The following is a 26048-nucleotide window of genomic DNA, read 5'->3' on the forward strand; positions in this document are numbered from 1 at the left end:
TCCCCCAAATCTTAATAATGTGATTATTCCGATCGGGGCGGCTCCAGATCGCTCTTCTGCGGCTCCAGATCGCCCCTCTTCTTCGGCTCCAGATCGCCCCTCTCCGCCGTTTGAGTTTCTGAATACGAACTGAACATTGAATTCATTGAGACAGTGCTGCCCCTCTGCCGTCTGCAGGACGTGGTCAAGCAACGCTATATCTCGTGCACGTGGCCGATCCCCTTTTCTCTGCGGCTGGGCTCTAGAGCCGCAGCCCTGCTGCTTTGGTTTTCGCTGGTTTTCGTATGGTTTCGTCCAGATCTCTTTTGCAAATCCCTTTCAGTTCTTTTCCTCAGATCTATTCCACATATTTCTCTGCGGTTGGGCTCTAGGGCCGCAGCACTTCGTTGGGTCGTAACGGTGACTGGAGTTTTAGTTGCCACCGTTGGTGCCACTTCTGTTGAGAAGGGAGTTGAGGGGCTAGGGCAAGTAAAATATGGCTCCCACTTTCACGAAAATAGCTGCTGGCTCAGTGCCGTCTGCTTCTGGAGGGCAAGCTGCTGCTCATATTGTCAGTGAAGCCCCAGCGCCCACTATCCAGGTGGTCCAGGCCTCACTCGATGAGGCTCTGAAGTTTTCTGAAAGTGCCCTAATTTGTCGGTTCAATGGTTTATGGCCGCGGCTAACAGCGCTCCACAATTGGATCTCGGAGGTATGGAAGCCTGTCATTTCTGATGAAATTAATATCTACCCCTGTGCTAGAGGTTTCTTTATAATAGATTTTGAAAACCCTGAAAGCAGACAATGCATTCTAGATTCCGGCCCTTGGTTTTGGGAAAAATCAGGCCTATTCATGAAGCCATGGTACCCAGCGTTCGATCCCTCAACAACAGTGATAACCTCAGCACCAGTTTGGGTGAGATTGCCAAGCTTACCCTTGCATCTCTGGAATCTCTCCTCGCTAAAAGCCATTGGAAATGCAATTGGGAAATTTTACTGCAGGTGCCCAGAAACAGAGGAATATGCCAGAACCACCTATGCACGCATTTGTGTGGAAATGGACTTCAGTGCCGGATTCCCAGCGGAAATAAACCTAACAAGTAAAGATTATGTATGGAACCAGAAACTCGATTATGAAAGTGTCCTCTTCCGATGTCGATCGTGCTTTGAGACAGGCCATCTAGCCAAAAATTGCCCAAAAGCTTCCGAGAAAAATCCCGGTAGAAAAAACCACCACAGATCTACTTGGTGGGAAGGAGCACAAAAATAATACTACACTGTCATCAAAGAAGAATACTCTAGAGAAAACTCTGAATCACAAGAAATTGGGCAAGACAGAAACAACTCTCACGACAAGCATGGAGAAAGCCCTGCCCAACAACAAAAAAGTACACTCAACGACTCCTCAAGCATCAACAGTGATGAAGATTCAAATACCATACAAAATAAATCTTCATTTAACAGCCAAGCAAATCTCCTAGACCAAACTTCTTCTCCGACTATCTTCAAAAGGATGAACACACTAGATTGCGAAGCTAAGACACCAATGTCCCAAGAACCAGAAGAGATGAAGGAGATGTAAGATAAAGGAAGTTGGAAGACCGTAGAGAAAAAAAAGAAAGCTACAACACCAATCTCGCCAAGAAAGACGAGGAGCCAGACAATTAAAAACTAAAAATATTATAGGTCCGATAGACCAATTTGGTCTTAGTGGATGGTAACCACTATCATCATCATCATCATATTAATTATTTTAATAAATATATCTGCTCATCTAAATACATTTCTCATAATGATATATATGAAATGTTTAGCAAAAAAAATTGATAACAATTAAATCTACTAAATAAATCGACTTATGAATGAATTTATAATTTAGTTTTTCTAAACACTATGGTCATTGTTTATTAGTTTTATTGAGACATCAAGAGAAATTTTGTTCGCATGAGAATATATTGGGATGCCCGGACACCAAGAACATTAATATACCTTAATAGTTTATAACGCTTGAATGGCTTGAAACTTTTTACTGGTTTAAAATGCTTAAATAGTTTGAAACTTTTTTATAAAAGCAATTACATTTTGCATGAGAATATATTGAATTAATATTGGCTATAATTTTTCTTTTTAAATAATTATATTTTTAAGCAGAATACATTAAATTAATATTTAAAATAAAGGATATAGTTAATATTTGAAATAAATGTTTCGAAAATATAATAATATTTTAAATAGAAATTTGATAAGTTTGTTTTTTTAATTAGTTTTTATAGTGCATAAATCAAAATTCGGTAAATATCCATATCATGTGAGAAAATTATAATCTCCTCAGACAACAAGCAAAATATTCTTTAAACATATTCACATATTTTATTTAAAGAAATAAATAAATAAAAAAAGAAAACATCACCCTTAATGAGGGTTGAAGACGCACAAAACCAGCGAGGGCGATCCCAAAATGGAGAGGTGGGCTCCTTCCTCAGAGGCACCCCTACTCTGACAGCGGTTGGCAACCCGTACTCTACAGACGCGCCTCGTAACGTTGATTACACTTTTCAGGGCACTGGCTCTTAATAAAAATAAATGTTTTTGAGACATGTTTATGGTGATAATCATATCAAAATAAATTCATATTTGTGAACGGTTTAGAACCAACAAATCTTATCATCCTTGAGACAAAATAGAAATGACGAGTTAAATGTTTTTGATGCGATTCGTCATAAATTCTTAAACTTTTTGTAAAGGAGTAGTCTACCTAGGCTGTAGAATGGCCTGTTTTTCGGCATCGATCGGAAAATTGTTCGATTCCAGCCACCGGAAATCTCTCTGCCCTCTGCCACCCTCCTCTGGCTGAGCCGCCCTCTTTCTCCGCCACCCTCCCCGACAGTCCTGACATTCTCTGCCATTCCCTGACAAAAAAATAGCCTGACATCCCCTGAGCGGTCAGGGACGAGCTGGAATTCATGCCGCCAAGTTTAGAGCGCCTGACATCCCCTCATCGAGCAGGGCCCTGGATCTTAGAATGGGCATCATGCCATGGCTCCCTAGGGCCTCCGTGCCGAAGATCCGCTCCCTTGTAATTTATCTGATGAAAATCATCCCTGTAAACAGTATCCAGAGTCCTAAACAATGGATGGATCTCGTTATCATACCTTCCATCGCAGAGATCGATTCCTCCAACGAAGCTCATGACCTCGCGATTCTCAGAGCCATGGACGCAGGCATCCAAGCACACAGTCTTCTGGTGATGGGTAAACTCTGCAAAAATCTCCGCGGTTTGGAATGCACTCATCGAACAATCTGCGTATCTGGGACATTGAAAGCAGTAGACGTTGGTGCCCTTGAAATATTCAGATGTCTCGTCACAGTGGGTTTGCAAGAGTCCCTGGTAACTGAGAAAATCCACGGCCGTTATATCCTCCCAGATAAGGACCAGAACTCTTACTCCCTGATCCGCTTTCTTCTTCAAAAGTTCACCCAATGTCACAGTTTCTGCACCAGGGATCATCCTTTCCTTGTCCCTCACAAGCGTAATCTTGGTATTTACAGACCATCCAGCAATGTATATAAATTGCTCGGCTCCATCAATGTACTGGTACACTTCCTCCCACAGTCTCGGAGGCCTGTATAAGGCGCGCTCCTCGCCATGACCCAGCTCGATCCTGGGACGATAATTTTCTGATAAGTGAGAATTCTGATACAGATTGACTCTGCATCCTTTCCTCTGCTTGAAATACACATGCTGGACTCCTGGGAAGTTTCGATCTCGAATCCCGGAACCCCAGTATGGATCTTCTGAGACTTGTTTGAACTGGAGGCGGGCATGGATCTGAGATTTCTTCAGCTGTTCGGAAAAGTCTTCATTATATAAGTCATACCAGCCCTCGATGACCTTGCCGTTGAGGATTTCTGAGATTGGGATCTTGGCTCTTCCAACCACTTGTGCAGAGATTTCCAATCCCTTCTTAACGCTGATAACCAGAGAAGGCGATGTGTAGGCGCAGAGTATGTGAAAAGTTTCGTTCCAAATTGGGTTTGTAGGTTCACGGGACAGAACTCTGGTTCTTGCAATTCTAGCAATACCAATATCTATGGTGGCATATAATCCAATGTGCTCATCTAGATGGAGAAGCTCCTTAACTTCCTCCCCCACCTGCTCAACAAAAAATCATTAGTCCTACTTCAAAATTTTTACAAAATGATATGCATTCTTAAACAAAAGACCAAACCTGGGCTTCAGCAAGGTCATCACAATCATTAGTCCTACTTCAAAATTTTTACAAAACGATATGCATTCTTAAACAAAAGACCAAACCTGGGCTTTAGCAAGGTCTTCACAATCATTAGTCCTACTTCAAAATTTTTACAGAATGATATGCATTCTTAAACAAAAGATCTAACATGGGCTTCAGCAAGGTCCTCACCTTGTAGAGAAACAAGAATCAATAAACCAAAACCAGGATCTTGGAAAATTCTCCACCTTGTTTCTCAACAAGATGTACTACTGTTCAGTAAACATCAAATACAAGATCCATAATCAAAGGTGGTTGACGTCATTACCTTTCTCAGCAACCTGGGTAAGCCTCCATGACTGAGGTGCCTAGCTTCAAATATAGTGGCAGTAAGTGTACCATGAACTACTTGGGATGCCATTGGAGACCTGTATTAGAAATCTGTAAATCACAAAAGTAATGCAATCCACTGACTATGGAGATGTTTCAAGCTACACAAATTTATAAGAGTACAGGGAATTTGAAGACCAGAAGGTTTTTAGACCACTGTTCATTGGAACATGTTTTTCTTGAAAATTACATGGAGGTTACTGCAGCTGTTCACAGACCTAAAGTGAAAACAAGTTTAGGTCATGGCGAGGAGCGCGCCTTATACAGGCCTCCGAGACTGTGGGAGGAAGTGTACCAGTACATTGATGGAGCCGAGCAATTTATATACATTGCTGGATGGTCTGTAAATACCAAGATTACGCTTGTGAGGGACAAGGAAAGGATGATCCCTGGTGCAGAAACTGTGACATTGGGTGAACTTTTGAAGAAGAAAGCGGATCAGGGAATAAGAGTTCTGGTCCTTATCTGGGAGGATATAACGGCCGTGGAGCTTCTCAGTTACCAGGGACTCATGCAAACCCACTGTGACGAGACATCTGAATATTTTAAGGGCACCAACGTCTACTGCTTTCAATGTCCCAGATACGCAGATCGTTCGATGAGTGCATTCCAAACCGCGGAGATTTTTGCAGAGTTTACCCATCACCAGAAGACTGTGTGCTTGGATGCCCGTGTCCATGGCTCTGAGAATTGCGAGGTCGTGAGCTTTGTTGGAGGAATCGATCTCTGCGATGGAAGGTATGATAACGAGATCCATCCATTGTTTAGGACTCTGGATACTATTTATAGGGATGATTTTCATCAGATCAATTACAAGGGAGCGGATCTTCGGCACGGAGGCCCTAGGGAGCCATGGCATGATGCCCATTCTAAGATCCAGGGCCCTGCTCGATGAGGGGATGTCAGGCTATTTTTTTGTCAGGGAATGGCAGAGAATGTCAGGACTGTCAGGGGAGGGTGGCGGAGAAAGAGGGCGGCTCAGCTAGAGGATGGTGGCAGAAGGCAGAGAGATTTCCGGTGGCCGGAACCGGACGATTTTCCGGCCGGTGCCGGAAAACGGGCCATTCTACAGCCTAGGTAGACTACTCCATTTCAGACCCTATAGAAAAGTTAATGTTCCGTCTTTACACTCACCTGACAGGAGCTTGACGTCACTGGGACCATTGATCATGGGCATGCATCCATGCATCCATCTCTCCTCAGGCTGGAGCTAACCAGCCATATATTGGGTATTTAATGCCCTCAGAGCAGCACGCCACTTAGCCCGATAACACGGGAGCAGGCAAATATTATTTAATGCCGAATTTGCCCGCTCCCGTGTTATCACGTTAAGTCGCGTGCTGCTCTGAGGGCATTAAATACCCCTCGACGGCGACCCTTCCCGCAACAATCTTTAGTTCAATGAAACATTTTCTGTATTTTAACAATAAATTCGATGGTCTACATTATATATCTATCAAACTTTATCATAATGAAATTTCCACTGAAATTTCAATGGTCTACATTATATATCTATCCGATGAGTCTTTTTCAATTTATTTTTATTTATATTTTGAAAATCTTCTAATTAGCTTTTTAATTTACATAGTGCTAAGTTTTTTAGAAGATATGCGCAGTTTCTGTAACATAAACGAAGATACGTGAACAACGTGCATATACGGAAGATATGCACATACAAGAAAGTTCATGTATCTGCATCGTATACGCGCAAATTCAATATACATAAATTGCGCATATACGGAAACTGGGCATATACGAAAGACATGCGCATGTCTTTCGTATATGCCCAGTTTCCGTATATGCGCACATCTTCTGCATATGCACAATTTCCGTACATGCGCAATTTATGTATATGGAATTTGCGTACATACGATGTAGAAGCATAAATGAGGATGTGTACAAATTCCATATACAGAAATTACGCATATACAGAAATTGCGCATATACGGAAGATGTGCACCGTTTCCGTATATGCGCACATCTTCCATATATGCACAATTTCCTTATATGCGCAATTTATGTATATGGAATTTACGCATATACGATGCAGAATGTCTTCCGTATATGCCCATCTTCCGTATATGCGCACATTTTCCGTATATGCACAGTTTCCGTATATGCCAAATATCTGTATATGGAATTTGTACACATCTTTGTTTATGCTTCTGCATTGTATATGCGCAAATTCCATATACATAAATTGCGCATATACGGAAACTGTGCATATACGGAAGATGTGCGCATATACGGAAACTGGGCATATACAGAAGATTTGTACACATCTTCCGTATATCCCTAACTTTCTTGTATGTGCATACCTTCCGTATATGCACGTCGTTCGTGTATCTGCATCGTATACGCGCAAATTCAATATACAGAAATTGCGCATATACGGAAACTGTGCATATACGGAAAACACGAACGACGTGCATATACGGAAGATATGCACATACAGGATCGTTCATGTATCTGCATCGTATACGCGCAAATTCAATATACAGAAATTGCGCTTATACGGAAACTGTGCATATACGGAAGATATGCGCGTGTCTTCCGTATATGCACAATTTCCGTATATGCCCAATTTCTGTATATGGAATTTGCGCATCTGCGATGCAGATACACGAACGACGTGCATATACGGAAGGTATGCACATACAGGAAAGTTAGGGATATACGGAAGACATGGGCATGTCTTCCGTATATGCCCAGTTTCTGTATATGCGCACATCTTCCGTATATGCACAGTTTCCGTATATGCGCAATTTCTGTATATGGAATTTGTACACATCTTCGTTTATGTTATAGAAACTGCGTATATAGGGAAACTGTGCATATACGGAAGATGTCCGCATTTCCAGCACACCACCTTTACAAGTTTTCCTGGAGATTTAGATCTCCCACTCGATGACTTATTTTTGTTTTTGTTTTGGGACCGTCCTCGTACAGACAAGGCATCACCATACTGGCTCTCCATATTTTTTCATCTCATCTCCTCCGTCAGCAAGGATGAGACTATTTCATCAAATTGCAAGGCAGTTGTATTGCTACCTATTGCAATAATCAGACTATCCCACAAATCTGGTAGAGAACACAACAAATTGATTCACTTATCTTCATCTGAAATTTTGATATCAACAAATAATCACGGACTTACCACAATATTAAATGCATTCAGATGCTCTGTCAGCGAGTCTCCATCTTTCATCCTCAGGTTATATAGCTTTTTCTGCAGGAGCAGTTTATTCACCAGAGACTTAGATTGGTACAAAGTCCCTAACTTGTCCCACAAAGCCTTCATTGTAGCTTCCCCAGATACATTTAGAAAAATGAATCTGAGATGCACAATCATATTGTGCTCTTTGCCTTCTGATCCAACTTCTTCCATTCTTCATCAGACAGTCCCGTTGGTTTAGTACCCAGATCTACTGTGATCCACTAGTCTTTATCCACCAATAGATCCTCCATCTTGAGTTTCCATTACTCAAAACTATGACCATTAAATTTCTCGATCTTTATCTTTCCACTGCTCGCCATCTTCTTTCACCACTAGAATCGATCTCGCAGATTTCCCATTGAACAAGGTCTACCACAAGCCCAAGCGAAACCCCTTAGCAATAAATGCATCCCCTTGAAGCCAAAACATCTATGATACCAAATGTAGGTTCTAACCCCGTATAGAAATTACCTGCATATGATTCTAGAACACAAAAAATAAACAATGCGAGAGCATAACACATAAAAAACATATACACAAATATTTTCCCTTTGATCCCAAAACCGGGACTACCAGTTTGATTTTTCATTATGTTCCTTTCAATGTTACAATACATATTTATACATGCCGAAGCATCCAATACCATGGACCGAAAACCATCACGTCCAAAACCATGGACCAAAAACTATCACGTCCAAAACCATGTGCGAAAAATCATGCACAAAACCATAGGTAGGTCTGCCCAACCTAATATAGGGTTAACTGCACCCCTCAAACCCCATGTGACTCCCCCCGCTACGCAATCGGCGCAACGAAGGGGGGGCTCCACCCCCTTCTAACCACTCGGTTAACTACATGGGCTAGTCGTGGAAAGAATATAACACAACCCAACAAATGACCCCTAGTGGCATGGGATAAGTTGTGTAAACCAAAGATGCATGGTGGCCTAGGACTGAAAAATCTTGAGTTGTTATCTCATGCCCTTAGTGCAAAATATTGGTTGTGATGGCTACACGGAGGACAAGAGATATGGAAGCAGCTTTGGGTGTGAAAATATAGGGTTACGGGTTGGAAATATCCATTGTAATACCATCATAGCCGACCAAATGACTCCTCGATCTGGAATCGAGCAAAAGACCACGAGGGCCTCATTCGAGATCACGAGTTCTGGGAACTTAGGAATGGAAGCAAGGCCAAATTTGGAAAGAGGCTTGGATACAACACCCTGTATTGGCTCAAGACCTTACCCTCGAATATCTCCAAGCATTTACCTCCCAGTTAGGGGTGGTTCGCGTTAAGGACTTCTAGGAGGACCCATTTCCAGGGTCAAAATGGAGGGAATGAAAATCTTCAGCTCACTGGCCAACCCATGACCCACCTCTAGACTAGATCCAAGACCCTAGATCCAATTATCTTCCTCCTCCACCAAGTCAACCTTTCAATATAGTTCGGAAACCTTCAATAGTCTCTTCTCGTCCAATATCTATGACCCAACAAAAACCCAAAATTTCAGCCCCTAGCAACTCAGAATTTCAGCCCAACTTCAGCACTGCAATTTTTTCCCCTCCAATAGCTCAAAAACTCCACACGTAACAGAGAGAGAGATAATTTCAAATTCTTATTCTTGAGAGAGATATCCTTCTCCTTCGCTATCGATTTCTTGGGAGGCTAACCCAATCCTCAAATATTATTTCAGCAGGGTTCCATAGGATAGAAAGGCCTCTAGCACTGCCTCTAGCATCTTGAGTCACTACTTCATAATGGGGTTTGTAGCTCTTCAGTATTTCCTTAAACTTTAATTCAGTAATCCTGGTTTCTTGGATCACCATAATACTCAACTTATATCTTCTGAGTCTGTCCTTCAAATACCTTTGTTTGCCCATGTTGTTGAGGTCGCTTACATTCTAAGATGTAATTGTCATTTCAAGGGTTTGTTAAGTTGGTGGAAGATCGCTGACAATGACACCACCCTTCCAAAGTTTACCAATGTTTCTCCTACCATCTGGATGGATTCACTCAGGTTTTTCCTTTCTCACTTCTTCCTTCCTTTCCCTTGCGGTCCTTGTTCCAGTCCTTGTTCCAGACGTTTGACAAAGAACTCGCCTTCCGGTTCAGCCTGAACATAGCAATAAAAAGCGTTAAGTCTTTAACTAGTTTTTTCAATACATCCTTAAAGAAAACCCACACACACACACATACACACACATATATTACATGAATGTCTTGCCATTTGATTACATGATTAGCATCATAAACATATTTCTTAAGTAGAGAGACATGGAAGATATTGTGTACACGAATGTGACTAGGTAAGGCAAGTTGGTAAGCCACTGGTCCGATTCAAGCCAGGATTTGAAAGGGTCTACAAAATCAGGGTGCTAATTTAGCACACCCGGTCCATTGCAGGGTGCTCTTCTTGGCTCGAACTCGAATGTAGACATGATTCCCTACTTGGAATTACTAGAAGCTTCTCTTCCAATCGGGAAAAACAAAATTTTGGTCCTGAGCAACATTTAAATTGATTCTTACCTTTTTCCACCATTTCCTCCATCTCTTCTAACATGTTTGATCCTAGCAACAACTTATCTTCTCCTTTTAAATGTTTGATTTGGAAATCGAATTCACTCAGGAAATCTGCCTACTTGGCATTTAAAGTTAGATGTTTGAAATAATTAATCAGAATATAGTGGTCAATCATCAACAAAAATTTCTTACCTAATAGGTAATGTCACCACATTTTTAAAGCATGAATGACCATTGTCAATTCCAAATCGTATGTTGAATACTTTTGTTCATATTCTCTAATTTTTCTAGATTCATAAGCCACCACTCTGCCTTCTTGCATTAGTCCGCCACCCACAACTTCCTTGCTATCATCCATACAAACCACATATTCCTTGTTGGGATCAACAATTCTCAGAATAGGTGTGGTGGTAAGAAGATGTTTGAGCTTATCAAAGCTCCTTTAACAGTCGGGGGTCCACCTGAAAGCTTTTCCTTTATTTTGTAGAGAGGTTATAGGATATGCCACTCTAGAGAAACCCTCCACAAATCTTTGGTAGTAACCAGCTAGGCCCATAAATGATCTTATATCGGCTACATCCTTTGGCACCGACCACTCCATAATGGTTCTTATCTTTTCCAGATCTACCACAATTCCATCCTTGGTGATGACATGTCCCAAGTATTGGATTTTCTCCTTAGAGAAATCACATTTACTATACTTGGTGTATAGTTGATGTTCTCTTAGGACATGCGGGACAATGCGAAGATGCTCCTTATGCTCCTCCATGTTCCGAGAGTAGATCAGTATGTCATCAATGAAGATTAATACAAATTTATCTAAGAACTAAAGGAATATGCTATTGATGAAACACATGAAGGTAGCTAGGGCATTAGTTAGCCCAAATGGTAAAACCACAAACTCATAATGACCATAACGCGTCTTGAATGCAGTTTTTGCAATATCTTCCTCCTTTATCCTGATTTGATGATACCCAAAAACGGGATCGATCTTTGAGAAGAAGGTTGCATGCTTCACCTAGTCAAATAACTCATCTATACAGGGAAGGGGGTACGTGCTTTTAATGGTCATCTTGTTTAGATGGCGGTAATCCATGCACATCCGTAGGGTTCTGTCTTTCTTTTTAACAAATAATACCGAAACTCCCCAAGGGGATACACTGGGGCGGATATACTTCTTATCAAGAAACTCCTGGAGTTGCATTTTAATTCTGTTAGTTTTGGTATGCTCATTTGGTAAGGTGCTCGAGAAACTAGGGCAGCTCCTAGAATTAACTCAATGGTAAATTCTATGTCTCTTTTTGGGGGTAGACCTAGTATTTCTTCAGGAAATACATCTGGAAAATTTTGTATCATAGGTATATTCTCAAGGGATACAGATTTATCTTTTGATTCATCATACCCTACTTGGATGGCATAAACTTGACAACCTTTTCTGATGCATTTCGCTAAATGGGAGGCTATTATAGGCCTTAATTGCAGAGGTTTTTGTACACCTTGAATTTCATGTCTCTCCCCTACCTCATCTCGGAAGTTAACAGTTTTTGTCTTACAATTTATGAGGGACCAACGTTTCTCCAACCAGTCCATGCCTATAAGAATGTTGTATGACCCCAGGGGTAACACATTCAAATCAAATATGATAGGTTGACTAGCTATTTTTAAAGGACAATTTCTTACTTTAGACAAAACTCTTCTTTTTGCTCTTGTGGCTAGTTGTACTAAACATGGATTTTAAAATTTAATAGCTTGTAATTTACATCGTTCCACTATCCTGGGACTAATGTAGCTTAAAGTGGCCCTAGGATCTATTAAAATAGAACAGGTCTGGTAAAAAATAGTACCTTCAAATTCAACCATAGTCGGCTGAAATTCTACCTAATGATCTTCCAGCACTGTGTTAATTTTAGGAATGCTCCTAGCCACTTCTCCCACCATAGATGCCTCTTGAATTTGAGAGATATGATCTGCTCCCTTGTGGTGGGGACAATTTTTTACATAATGCGGGCCTTTGCATCCCCAACACTGCACAGGTGGTCTGTTAATAAATACAACTTCATTTTTGCCAGCCTGTTCATTTGTCTTGGTTTCACCTACTACTTTAAATATGGGTTTATTCACATTTCAGTTAGTTTGTCCTTTATATCAGCCTTTTTTGTTGATGCCCTTATTCCCCTTGTGGCTGGGAATAAATTTATTTCCCTTTTTATCAACCCACTTTTTGCTCGATTCACCCTTTGGTTTATTTTGCTGATAATATATCTGTGCTTTCTGAATAACTTCGTCCATAGTTTTTCGGTTGTCAAATTCCAACCTTTCCTTCATGAATAGTGGAAGGTTGCTGATAAATCACTGCACTTTGGCTTTTTCTTCATGAATATAAGGAATGTACCACAACAATGATGTAAATTTTGTTATAACTCATCCATGGTCATTTGGCCCAGGTGGAGATCATGGAATTATTTTTCTTTCTCATCATAAAACCTTTTGGTTAGATATTTTTCTTTAAAAAAATTCTGCAATTTCTCCCATGTTATATTTTTCTCATTGATCCCTCAGACGGTTTTTACCTCCTCCCACCATAACGTGGCTTTCCCTTGAAGTTGGAAAATGGCCAGACAAGCCTTCAAATTGTAATCATACTCGTACAGCTGGAAATACTTATTCATGTTAATAAACCATACTTTCGTCCCCTCTTCTTGCTTTTCATCGAAGAGAGAAGGCTTGATTTTTTGAAACTCTCCTTGGAGTTCAATTTTCTATTTTTTCTGAGTCTTATGATTGGACACATTACCTGATTCTTCTTCTTGGTTTTCTTCACCTCGCCCTGTTTCCATGTTTTCAGTTTGGCATTCTTGTTCCCTAGTTGTATGGTCGCAATCGGGGTTGGGAAATAGGGGTCAATGATTCTATCTATTTGCTAGACTTTTCAAAATATTTTCTTGTTCCTGCATCAGTCTTTTGTTGTCCGCCCAAAGTCGAGCCATTTCACCTTTCAATTATTGTATAGTCATCTGGAGGTTTGTATTGGGATTTTGTGACTCATCCCCCAGTTGCACCTAGACCTCAGGATTACCTTCCTGAAATGATGTTGGTCATGTTCCCAATATGGAACCGTGTAGTGGATTCCCAGTTCGCCTCATACTGACTTTTTCTGCCTCCTACGTGCACATCATCAAGATTGTTATTTCTTACTCCAGAGGTCTCAGTTTTCAAAACCAGAGCCGCTCTGATACCATATGTAACAAATCTATATAAAAAAAAAAAAAATATAAAAGAAAGTATATTTTTCTTTGTTTTACTATATTACCAGAGTGCTTACTTTAATCTTGTCATGTTAATAGCCTAATTATTTCTATAACAACAAAAGACAACCATTATAAAGCATGGATATAAATGTCAATTTAAACCTTAGTAATCATTTTCCACTAGGCTCATAACGCAAGGCGCGATTATACACATGCAATATCAATTAACTTATGAATAACAATAATTTCATATTTAATAAATTTGGTACTTTCTGTAATTGGCCTTTAATACAATGGATTTCGTTTCTTAAGAGCCTGCCATCTGTTTAAGTCCTATTAATGGCCCTGGCTGTCCTGGCCTAGGTGGTGTACGCGGACCACTTGCTACACCTTCTTTGGGATCTGTCTCCCTCATCAACGACCCTTGTCAACTTGGTTGATCATACGATTCTCGAGGGTTTTGACATTTACCTCCTGGTGGTTTTGTTCATGTTTGGCATTGCATTTCTCAGGAACACCAATGGACTTCAGCTCCACTCTGGTCCGGTGACTTGGGACGTGGTTCATTTGGTTGCTTTGCCTGATGTAGGGGCCTGCTTGTCCACTAGCTCTGTTTCCCGACTTTTGGATTGCATCTGGGCTTGTTTGCCAACTGCTTTAGATGCTTGGGCATGCTGGAGTTCAACTGCTACGACAGGGTTTTTAATGTTGTTATTCAATGGTGAGTTTTTTTATCAGCTCTGTGCTTATCATTTCTTTGTTACAGTTTTCTTATGAAGGTTTAACAACTAATCCCTCGTTATTGGTTGAGTTTTGTGGAAGCTCTTTACAGGTGCCACAGCCTCCAGATGGTGCGGAGGATGAAACCCTCTCTTTGGCTTCGTCTTCCAGAAGGAATAACTCGCCAGAAACCGGGTATTTAAATTACTAGAGTCATTTCTTAGCAGGGTTTTGTGGCCAGAGGGTCAGCTTTACTTAGAGTTCTTGATGCTATGCTTAGGAAGTTTTTCCTTTCTCGGCTTATGGAAGCCTTAATCCCATTGTACTATTGGTTCCATATCTACATAAGTTTTAAATGGCTTCTGCCATAGTTTGTAACTTTGACTCTATTTCTCAGACTGCTATTTCGCATGGTTATTGAAAACTATAGAATGTATGGTTCCGTTTAAATTCAATATCTTTTCCTTTGTCGAGATTTTGATTCATAATAGCTTGTTGATATAATTCTATAGGTTTACATTAGGGTTTGAATATATCGTATTAAGCTATGTATTTGAAAAATGTCGAGATATTTGTTGGTTTCCTTTTGAAAAAGTCTTTGATTTAAATATGGCGAAGGATGGATTGATCTTTAGTCTAGGTAATAGTAAAACACTTCATAACATTCCATGTTGAGTCTGGCCATAGTTCAGAATTCCTTGATTTCGTATATACAATTTCTCGTTTCTGCATAGAGTTTGAATGCTAAAGCTTTAATCTTGTGTAAGCTAACTAGTCCGCATGGAATCCCTCGAGGAGTGTTCGACAGTTTCGTAATACCTATGCTATCCTACTTAGATCCAGAAAACCTGCTGGAAACTGTGTAAATAGCTAGGGTTTATGACCTAGATACCTATTTTATTGTAATTAGCTAATCAGAGAAATTCTGGTGTTTACCTGTTTTTCATTTTGTACAAACAAATTACTAATTTTGTTTTAAAGAATAGACTTTACTTCCTTTGGGTAATTTGTTTTATCAGTCTTTCAAACTTAGAAATTCCTATGGAATAAAATCTTTTGTAAATTCTTTCAACTGAACTTATCCATTTATAATACATAATCATGTATTCTTTTCACTGTATTTATCACTGCATTTGTTTCGTTACTATCTTTTCTTTCATGGATTTATATTCGTTGTCTTCCTTGATATTTACTGTGATTTTCATTCTGAGTAGTGAAGGTGTTTTTTTATTTCTTGTTCATGTAATTACTATTCAGATACCTTTGAAAAGAATTCAGTGATATGATTTCCTTGATATTTACTGTGATTTTCATTTTGAGTAGTGAAGTTGTTTTTCTATTTCTTGTTCATTGTAATGACCCCAGAGGATGTAAATATGGAATTTTACTATGGTAAAAGATAGTATGGTAGTTGTTGTTTTATTTAAAAACAAAAAACAAAAAAAAAAAAACAAAACTCTGATAAACTACTTTATTGAGAAATTTAAATATTTTCTTGAAATGCTGGCAGCCTCTTAAAGGAGGATTTCAAAGAAAGAAGTTAGTTGTAATAACTGATTGAAACTACCTTCCCAAGTAGGAAAAGTCTTGGCAGGGGGAGGAAGCTCTGTGCTGTAGGGACAGACAGAGGAATCTTTTCCAAGGGAAAAGGAAAAAAAAAGAAAATACAAGAGAAAACTGGTTAAGTCTGGTAAGGACCAGATAACCAGGCACAAGGTGCACATATCTTGTTGAGGGCTGAAGGCCTGCAAGATGGCTCGGGGGGAGAATCCAGTCTGATAGATGGATCTCATGGCTGGGTGGAAGAGCAGAATCGAAGTACAGGTGACTGGCTTAAGTGCCTATTCATGACTCTGGTGAACCAGGTATGGTTTCAAACTGCAGAGTCTTTGCTGAATTTAAAATGAGGAATATACAGTGGACTTATAGTAGTCAAATAATAATTGTGTTTCATTCCCTTAGATACTGTCATGCTGTTAATATAGCTACACAGGTGTAGTTTTAATTAAAGACAGGCTATTATTCGATAGACATGATAAGAAACAACCAGAGAGACAGAGGTAGTCTCAAGTAAAGAAAAGCGTTTAACGAGACAAGCAGTCCAAAATGCCCTAGAATATAACCAATTGTTATGTAATGTGCCAAAACAAGATTAGAGACCCTCTGAGCCTGAGTAGTGAATACCGGCTGTAGATCTGATTTCAAAACATCGACAGGAAGGAGATGAACCCACTTCTAATTATAAGAAACTGCTGAAATTCGAAGATCTAACATATTGTTCCAGGCCAAGAAAAAAACAAACTCTGCAATCGTATGAGATGGAGAAAGTCATACAGTAACTAGTTATCAAATAATAATGTTTGCAGTTACAGAAGAAGAGGAATCAGGTTAATATAGATTAACAAAGGAAAACGAGTCATCAGAACAAGAACCTGAGCATGCTACCATAAATAAACTCCATGCATGTGTTATATTCCAACATTTTTAAAGGAAAGGAAAGAAGTATGGCATTACCGATTAAACCGAGCCGAGAACATCAATAGCAAAACTATTAAATGACAAGAGTCGCATGGAGATACCAGAACTATTTCACCCCGAAACTGTAACCAAACTTAAGTAAATCGAAGAACCCTGCCGTCGTTGAGACGGACAGCATATCCATAGATGGAGTCAGAAACCATTGGTAAACAAAGAAAAACAGTGCATCATATTAATATTGCTAAGTACGCAAATCATATTAACAATCGCTCAAAGCGCAAGCAACCCTGAAGGGGGCTCAGACAGAGTAAAATCTTCATATGCAAATTAAAAAAAATACCCAGATAGTGTAACCTTGGAAGGGTAACATTTGTATATATTTATATAAACGAAAAACTTCAAAAATATAGACTGGTTCTGCTAACCCAAAACTTGGCATTACGGCCAGTCCATGAGCAGTATGTCACAAAATTAAATACCGAGACCCCAATGTCCAGATATGCCAAAAGGGTGGTTATACAAAAACAAAATTAATCCACAGATAAATGAAATCGAGTACATAGGTTCCGCCGTGGATTATATTTCACCAGGGCCGGACATGGACTCAAGCCAGATAACAAAACACATATAAACCGTGAGGGTCCTCTTTGGGGAAATACCTCAGCAAATCGAAGCGAGGGAAAACCAGCATCCGGACGACGGACTGCAATAAATCACAAATGCGAATATATTAAGGTCAAGGAGCTTTAGAGCTCTCACATGCAGGAGGAAAGTAAAATAAGAGGTATAATCTTACCTGTAGCTGCCGAGAGAGCTGAGGCGTTGAGGTTAATCACCTTGACATTGTCAGAGGGGTTTGAACAGACCCATCTGCACGCTCTTCCAGCGAAGAGAAACAAATCAATATGAACCTTCTAACGATTAACAATTTAACTCTGAATGCAAACCACAAATAGAGAACCAGATGATCAATACCTGAGTAGGCTTTACGCTGAGCACTCCACGGCCTCCTGAAGGTTGACAGGTTGTGAAGACGACGCTGGTGGTTTCGAACCGGTGTCTGAGCACCAAAGTGGAGCCGGGAAGACATTGCGAACAAATGAGCTCTGGGCTTGCTCCGGTAGGTTTATGTATTGACCTAAAACACTCGGGCTCGTTCCAGCCCTTCGATCCAAGGAATAGATCTCGATCGTTGAAGTAGAGCGGGAAATTGGAGCGAAGAAGCCGAGAAACCAGAACCCGAGGTGTCACATGGCCGGGTGGGCAAGCCATGCCACCTGCCATGGTGTGGACTAAAATCATAAAGGCAGCGGATGACTTGGCACCTGCAAGGGCTGCAGCCGGACCACCAAACTCCGCGCCAAATTAATATACACCGTGTACTAAGGTGGGTTGATGAGTTAGGATTAAATGTGAAATCAAATAACCCACCATAAACCAAATCACCGTGTAATATATAATATCATGGCAGCATATAATCCGACATGTGGTAAGGTGTTGGGGCCATGCGGCACATGTTTTACAATGTTAGATAGTATAATGTGTTGGGTGATGCAGCATTGAGTTTAATATGCGACAATGAGTAAAAGTATAAGTATATAGTGTAGTGGAGTTAGTATGTATGGTATTCGTTAAAATTTTTTTTTATGTATATGTAATCAAGGGTGTGACATTCATTTAATTACTATTCAAATAGCTTTGAAAATAATTCTTTACTTCTATTAAAAGATACCTTACTGATATGATTTCTAGGATCAACCGACCAAGAAATTAACTCATTTAATAACTCTAAATCAATTAACAACTCAGAATAAGACTTGTTTTTTGTTTCTTGTTCATGTAATTACTATTCCGATAGCTTTGAAAATAATTCTTTACTTCTATTAGAAGATACCTTAGTGATATGATTTCCTTATATCTAATGTGATTTTCATTCTGAGTAGTGAAGGTTCTTGTTCAAGTAATTACTATTCAGATAGCTTTGAAAAAATTCTTTACTTCTATTAAAAGATACCTTACTGATATGACTTCTAGGATCAACCGACCATGAAATTAACTCATTTAATAACTCTAAATCAATTAACAACTTGGAGTAAGAGTTATTAGTCTATGCAATTTTAAGCAATTAACTCATTTAATAACTCTAAATCAATTAACAACTAAGAATAAGACTTATTAATCTACGCAATTTTAATCTTTAATAAGAAAATATCACTTATTTGATTTTGTACCTCCCAACATATTTTAACTTATTTGAGTTTCCTGCTTCTATTTTTGGTCTATACATAGACCTGCACTTTGTTTTCCTCCCTACCATGAGATTTACTATGCCAGTAAATCTCCCCCCATGCAACTGCATGGGCTCTCAACACAGTGTTTCCTCTTGTTGATCACAAATACCCCTATCCTCTTGATATTTTTTCTTTCAAATAGTTTCCAAGATTTAGTTTTCTTTCTTGGAACATGTAACTGCTTCTTTTAACCAATTAATCAAAAGAAACATCATTTACTAATAAGTGCAAAATTCCTTCTCATAACTTAATTAAAGAACAATTTATAATTTAAAAAAAAGTAATAGTTTGTTTGGTTGCAGTAAAAAACAAATATTTATTTACAAGTAGTTTCTTGGTTTTCCCTCCATCTAAGTTCAACTACTTTAACAGAATTCACTTTAGTAAAAAAATTCCAATGTTTTTTGAACCCAAAGTGTATTCGTGACCCAAAGGTAGTTTCTTGATTTGCCCTTCATCAACAAAATTGATTTTAGTTAAAAAAAGAAATCAAATATCTTTTAAATAGAAAGTGTATTCCTAACCAAAAAATAGGTTTTTTTATCTTCCCACCATCCAAGTTCAACTACTTTAACATAATTCACTTTAGTAAAAAGTATTCAATAAAAGATAAAAGATAAAATAATAATAATCAAAGTATATTTATAAATATATTTTAAAATAAGTTTTTTATAATTTTAATTTACTTTTCATTAATTATTAAGTGGCAGGGATTTAATTATGAAATAAGTGGTAGAGATTTTATTATGAAATATATTGAAATATTCATAATAGTATATATCGAAATTAACTTAATTTTAAAAAAATCATATCAACATATCTAATATTATTTATATAATATTGATAAATCATGATAATTATCCATAGTATTATTACATAAACTATTTACCTATTAAAAATTTACTTAATTAGAAAATATATAATATTGACAAATCATAATAATTATCCATAATATTATCACATAAACTATTTATCTATTAAAAATTTACTTAATTAAAAAATTATATATAATTTTGATAATAATTTATTTATTTTTTATGATATTTTTTAAATTCAACAAAAGTAAAATAAAATTTTTAATACTTATCATGGTAAGAGTAAGCAAGCGCACTAGTAACAATAACATATTTATATTCAACCATCAAAATATCATCTTGACCGTGTTCATTTTAGTAAAAATAAAATTATAAACAAAATCATAGTCATTCATATTATGCATAGCATCAAATAAACATAAAGTTAACATAGAGACTATTGTTATAGCGACGTCAAATTAACATTAACATAGTGAATGATATCGTGCCATTATTCCATTCTCCAAGTATCAAAACAGAATTTTTGAAGTATCTTTTACAAATAGTTGTTACAATTTCAAGTACACACGGATCGAAACATAGGCATAAAATGACAATGTCAGAACTTGGAAGAGATGCAAGTTCTTGCAACTTTCTTCATTCTTGGACCGTATTATTCTGTCTCTCTTCGCTGTAAAAGCCCATACCAATTTCAGCAGATGGTATGAGTGAGAACAATGTATTTACTTACAAGTCGAGATAGCGAACTCGATTTCTCTAACCGTAAACAGATACAACTCTTCCACTCTATGGCTCTAACTCTTATTATACACATATCACTACATAATGAAATGCTCAAAATATAGCTACTATAATGAAACGCTCAATATCACTACATAATGAAATGCTCAAAATATAGCTACTATAATGAAACGCTCAAAATATAGCTATATGTGTTAATTGGAATCCAGTGCGCAACCAGCTTCTCCCATGGAATAAATAACCAGTGACCCCCTATTCCATCACAATAGGAGAATATAAAGTTGCTGCCATAAGCTCAATTCATTGAGGCCGTCGCTGAGATTATAGTTCTAAAGACGCCGCAATATGCACCGCATTAACACGAACTCAAGAAGAGCGTGTGTTGCAAATTATTGTAGTCCCGCTGGTGTGGAGGAGTCCTCTGAAGTAACAATAGTATCACGCAACTGTGGTGCAGGGAAGTGTTAAACGTCTGGAGAGCGAAAGACATAACATTAGTCGAAGGTAGCTCGATGCCATAGAGTTTTTGTAGTGTGTTTGGCATTTGCAAAAGAGCGGGCCGGCCTTTTTGAAAATATTTGAAATGACCGCGGGAGATACAGATGTGCGATTTTTCCGGTTGACGGAGCTGAAGAAATTCGAATGTGGTTGCTGAAATATAGATGAGCGCTGAATTTTGGGCGCTTAAATTCAAATTTGAATTTTAATTCAAATTTGAATTTGAATTCAAATGGGCTCATTATTTGAATAACATTAATGCCGTATTACTATCAGTGCATCGGAGCCCACTACTTGCATTGATTATGCTGAACCGTTGGGCAACTCGGGCAGGAACACCGGCGCTGGAGGCGGGCAGGAACACGCATCGCCGAAATTGGGTGAGGAGAGATGGATGCATGGATGCATGCCCATGATCAATGGTCCCGGTGACCTCAAGCACCTGTCAAGTGAGTGTAAGGACGGAGCATTAACTTTTCTATAGAGGTGGATTTAGGAATCGCCTAGGATGTATACAGTGACAGTAAAAAAGGCTATATTCCATTTACAAAAGGAGTAGTCTACCTAGGCTGTAGAATGGCCCGTTTTCCGGTACCGATCGGAAAATTGTCCGGTTCCGGCCAATTGTTTAGGACTCTGGATACTGTTTACAGGGATGATTTTCATCAAATCAATTACAAGAGAGCGGATCTTCGGCACGGAGGCCCTAGGGAGCCATGGCATGATGCCCATTCTAAGATCCAGGGCCCTGCTCGATGAGGGGATGTCAGGCACTCTAAACTCGGCGGCATGAATTCCAGCTCGTCCCTGACCGCTCAGGGGATGTCAGGCTATTTTTTTGTCAGGGAATGGCAGTGAATGGCAGAGAATGTCAGGACTGTCAGGGGAGGGTGGCGGAGAAAGAGGGCGGCTCAGCTAGAGGATGGTGGCAGAAGGCAGAGAGATTTCCGGTGGCCGGTACCGGAAAACGGACCATTCTACAGCCTAGGTAGACTACTTCGTCTGAAATAGGAGTTGCCTCCATCCTATCCTTAGGGCGGTACACATCACAACATCGGTACGATGCACAATACAGTTAAGATGTTCGAGTCTCCACTATTCAACATTTTTTTTTTGGGTTAAATAGGTCTATTCTCGAGTTGAAATACCTAACCTGGCAGAGAGACAGGGTGAATAGATCCCACCCCGTTGAAACAAGGCCATCATAGACGACAGTACGCATGTAGATCCACCATATGTGATACTACGCATGTTAATCGATTTATGTAGAATTTTACAATTAGTTATGATTATATTAAAAAAATTAAATTTAAATTAATGAAATGATCATATTAAAAATTTTAAATTTAAATTAATGAAATGATTCTATATTTAAATTAATTTCTTCTTACGTTAATAAAAAATCTTATATTAAATGAAAATGTGTTTTAATAAATTTTGTTGATTAAATTTATTTTATACAAAACAATATTACGGTAAAAAATAACTTAATTTGATAAAATAATATATTAATATGGCTAAAAGCTCTTAAAAAAACACTATTACAACTCGGTATTTATTAAGTATTGAAATTATTTTTTATGTTAGAAAGATTTGTATCTCAAAAGATTTGATTTTTTTTAGATATTAGGTAGATTTAAAATTAAAATAATTTAAATTTAATTAATTATTAATTATAATTATATTTAATTATAATTAAGTTTAATTTTTAATTATAAATATTTATTTATTTATTATTTTATTTTTATTAATTTAAAATATTTTATTAATAATTATAATTATTAATTTTATTTTTAGATTTATTTTATTTTACTTTTTTATTTTTATATAATTCAATAAGTGAAAATGTTTAACAAAAAATTAAAATATTTCTTATATGCTATATTTAAGAGTGTCATTCAACATTATTAAAAATTAAAATTAAAAGTATATAAATAATATTAGGAAATTTAATCATTTTTATAAATTATTCATTGTTATTTTTCTTATTCAAATTCAAATTTCAACTTAATCTCTCAGATTCAATTTCACAATAATTGATTTCCTAGCAAAAAAATTCTTTAAAAACCCAATAAAAATGACATTGAAAATGACCATCCTCACTCTCCAGAGGAATCCTATGCTATATATACAATGCTATAGGTCATCAATGTGAGGGGGTAGTATATGCCACATGTTGGATTTATTAAGTACATTATCCAACGAGTGGCATACACTGGCCTGCCCATTAATGGTCCTATAGCTTTCCCCATTAATGAGGATTTATCCAAATACATTATCCAACGAGTGGCATATAGTGCCCCTGCCCATTAATGGTGCTATAGCTTTGCCCATTAATGGTCCTATAACTTTGTATATATTGATCTCAAGACTGGATAGGGAGGTTATTACAACTCATTAAGCATTATGCATTAAGCTAATGATTGGTTTGGTGTTTTTATCTTGTTCATTGAATATTATTTTATTATTATCCAATGGATAATATGAAAAACCATTAAACCAATAATTGGCTTAGTGCATTGTGTTTCATATTTTCCCATAACAACACCTACAAAAGTTAAAGGATCACTTCATATTGTCTATTAATCCTCCTTAAGATTTTCAATGAATGTTTTTGGTTAATACAATTTAATGTGTTGAATTAACAAAAAGAGTACATTGGAGCTAACATTCCACAATTATTATTGCTCAATTAAGAACGAAATAACATAATAACATCAAATACGGTGGGAAATTGGTCCATGGAAAAGACCTAAAGAAGCTTGGGAAGAAGGAGTGTGTACTTTTTGCACTTATGGGGCAGTGGAATCCCAAAAACATTTCATTTTGGAATGTGATGCTTTCAGAGACATCGATAGTTAGTCTTTTAAGTGAGGGGAGTGTTAGAAGGTTGGGTCAACTCATCATTAATTTGAGTAATAAAAGGATTGAATTACAAAAGGAGAAAAACAGGGAAGCTAGTGGTCCCATAGACTATTTCTAGTCTTGTGGACGTTAAAATTTCATTCATTTAATGCTTTGAATTAATACATTTTAGTGGTTTAAATTTTCAATGTTGCCATAGTGGGAATAATACATATGTTTTCTAATGTTTCCAACCCACTTTAATACATGATTTTCATATCAGCCTTCTAATAATTTATACTCACATTTACAATCAATGGAAACTTTCCTATAAACATTGTCTTAAAGTTTTATGGTTGCATTAATGTTTTGGATTAATATATTAATACATTTTCAATTTAATAGTTTTGATAGTTAGCTTAATTAATCCAATTTTTATTCCTAAAATGTGATCCCTTCGAGTGGATCTGTCCATATACTTCTTGAAAAAAAATACATTTTTTATTTAACACAATTTCCACCTAAATTTTCCAATAATATAATTTTATTAAAACATTTGCAATCAATTTGCATTAATATATAAATACATTTCCAATGATTTCTAAGTTTGCATTAATCTATTAATATATTTTCGGTTTAACATTAATACATAGGTTCATATAATTTCCGGACCTGCTTTAATACATTAATACGTTTCATGTTTTCCTATCTAAGTTAATCTCGACGGATGCGATTGGTCGATTATGATCAATCCCTTAATTATGAAAAATTAAGGTAACAGTAAACATCGAAGTAAGGTAAGAAACATCCACATTTGGTGTATTTACCTATATAATAATGAGCCCTTTTTCTCAATATACATTATCCGCAAGTAATGTGATTCACAAGAGAAGTTGTAAAGCAGAAAGTTCTTGTCAATGAGTGGAATGGAATTAGGAATGAAGAAATTAAAAATTTGTACGTTTATAAATTTAATTTAATTCAGGAAGATTGTTTTTTATGTTGTTTGTTGTATTATGTGAATAATATAAAAAATATTAATGTAAGAGATTCTTGTAAAGTAGATTATATGAGATTTTATTATAATAAATGTATTTATTAAAATTAGTCTAGATTCATTTAATTCAATATCTATTATGTTTTAAGAGGGATTAAATCTCTAGAGGCATAGACTTTTTTGGAATGTAGAATTTGAGGAAAAGTTTGCACCTTGAGGGATTTGATTCTTTTCAGTTCATGATAGATCCAGAATTAGATGGATCAAGGTTGCTTGCACTTGAGAGCAACAATGTCACATTTTTAAATTATCATTATTATGTATATGTTTGAGATAAATTTCATACTCTGAAATTTACATTATGTTTTCTTTGCTTGACATGACAATATCACTTTTTTTTTTTTTTTAATTTAGTCTATTTTGCATATCTTGAATAGTTTATACATCTGTATTTAGACGCTGAGTGGTTTGTGAGTTTATGTGTTTGGATTTGAATGGTAATGTTTGTGAATATTACATATGTTGTATTATATTTTTACATGTGTATGTAATTGTGTGTAAGTAATTAATTCGTGATGAAACAAAGGACAAATTGATTAAATTATTCAATATGCACATAAAAACAACATGGCATATTTTGTTATCTTTTATAAAAACAATATGTTACAACTATCACTTTACTATTATTCTTAAATGATTCCCACCCATTCACCCATCATTTATATATTTTTTTTAAGATTATAAATGGTTAATAATCACATTTTTTATCTCTCACAAATAACATTGTTAACATTTTTATCTCCTGCTTCATTTTATCTCGATATTAAATTCAAGGCACCTGCAAATACATTAACAAAACATGTAAAAGAGTTGAACTAACCCACCACCCAACCACATACTTCTATATATTGTGTTTCCTTCACATTAATCCTGAATCATTGTGCCAAGAGGATAAAATAAAGTTTATGATGCATCATTATCATAAACATATACTTATTTAATTCTCAAGAAAATGAAAGTCCTAAATTATATATATTTTTATAGTGATTAAATTATATATATTTTTATAGTGATT

The 26048-nt window shown here is 37.1% G+C and overlaps 1 protein-coding gene across 1 annotated transcript; it reads right to left on the reverse strand.

The window, feature by feature from the left end:
- Positions 1 to 2974: 2974 nt before the first annotated feature.
- On the reverse strand, positions 2975 to 4810 carry LOC149207640 (phospholipase D alpha 1-like). Its single transcript, XM_089398100.1, has 3 exons — positions 4792 to 4810; positions 4540 to 4639; positions 2975 to 4132 (listed from the first exon to the last, which is right to left on the reverse strand). Coding segments are annotated over exons 1-3 (1260 nt in total). The 5' UTR covers positions 4794 to 4810.
- Positions 4811 to 26048: the final 21238 nt, after the last annotated feature.

The sequence above is a fragment of the Pinus tabuliformis genome, chromosome 1_2 (genome assembly GCF_031772625.1).
Source record: "Pinus tabuliformis cultivar Carrire ecotype Pingquan chromosome 1_2, CPIR1, whole genome shotgun sequence".
NCBI classification, from domain to species: Eukaryota; Viridiplantae; Streptophyta; class Pinopsida; order Pinales; family Pinaceae; genus Pinus; species Pinus tabuliformis.

Excerpts from the sequence above, each read along its gene's own strand:
- LOC149207640 (XM_089398100.1), bottom strand. Across the intron at positions 4,133-4,539 it reads TACCCAGGTTGCTGAGAAAG|GTGGGGGAGGAAGTTAAGGA; the intron begins GTAATGACGTCA and ends TTTGTTGAGCAG.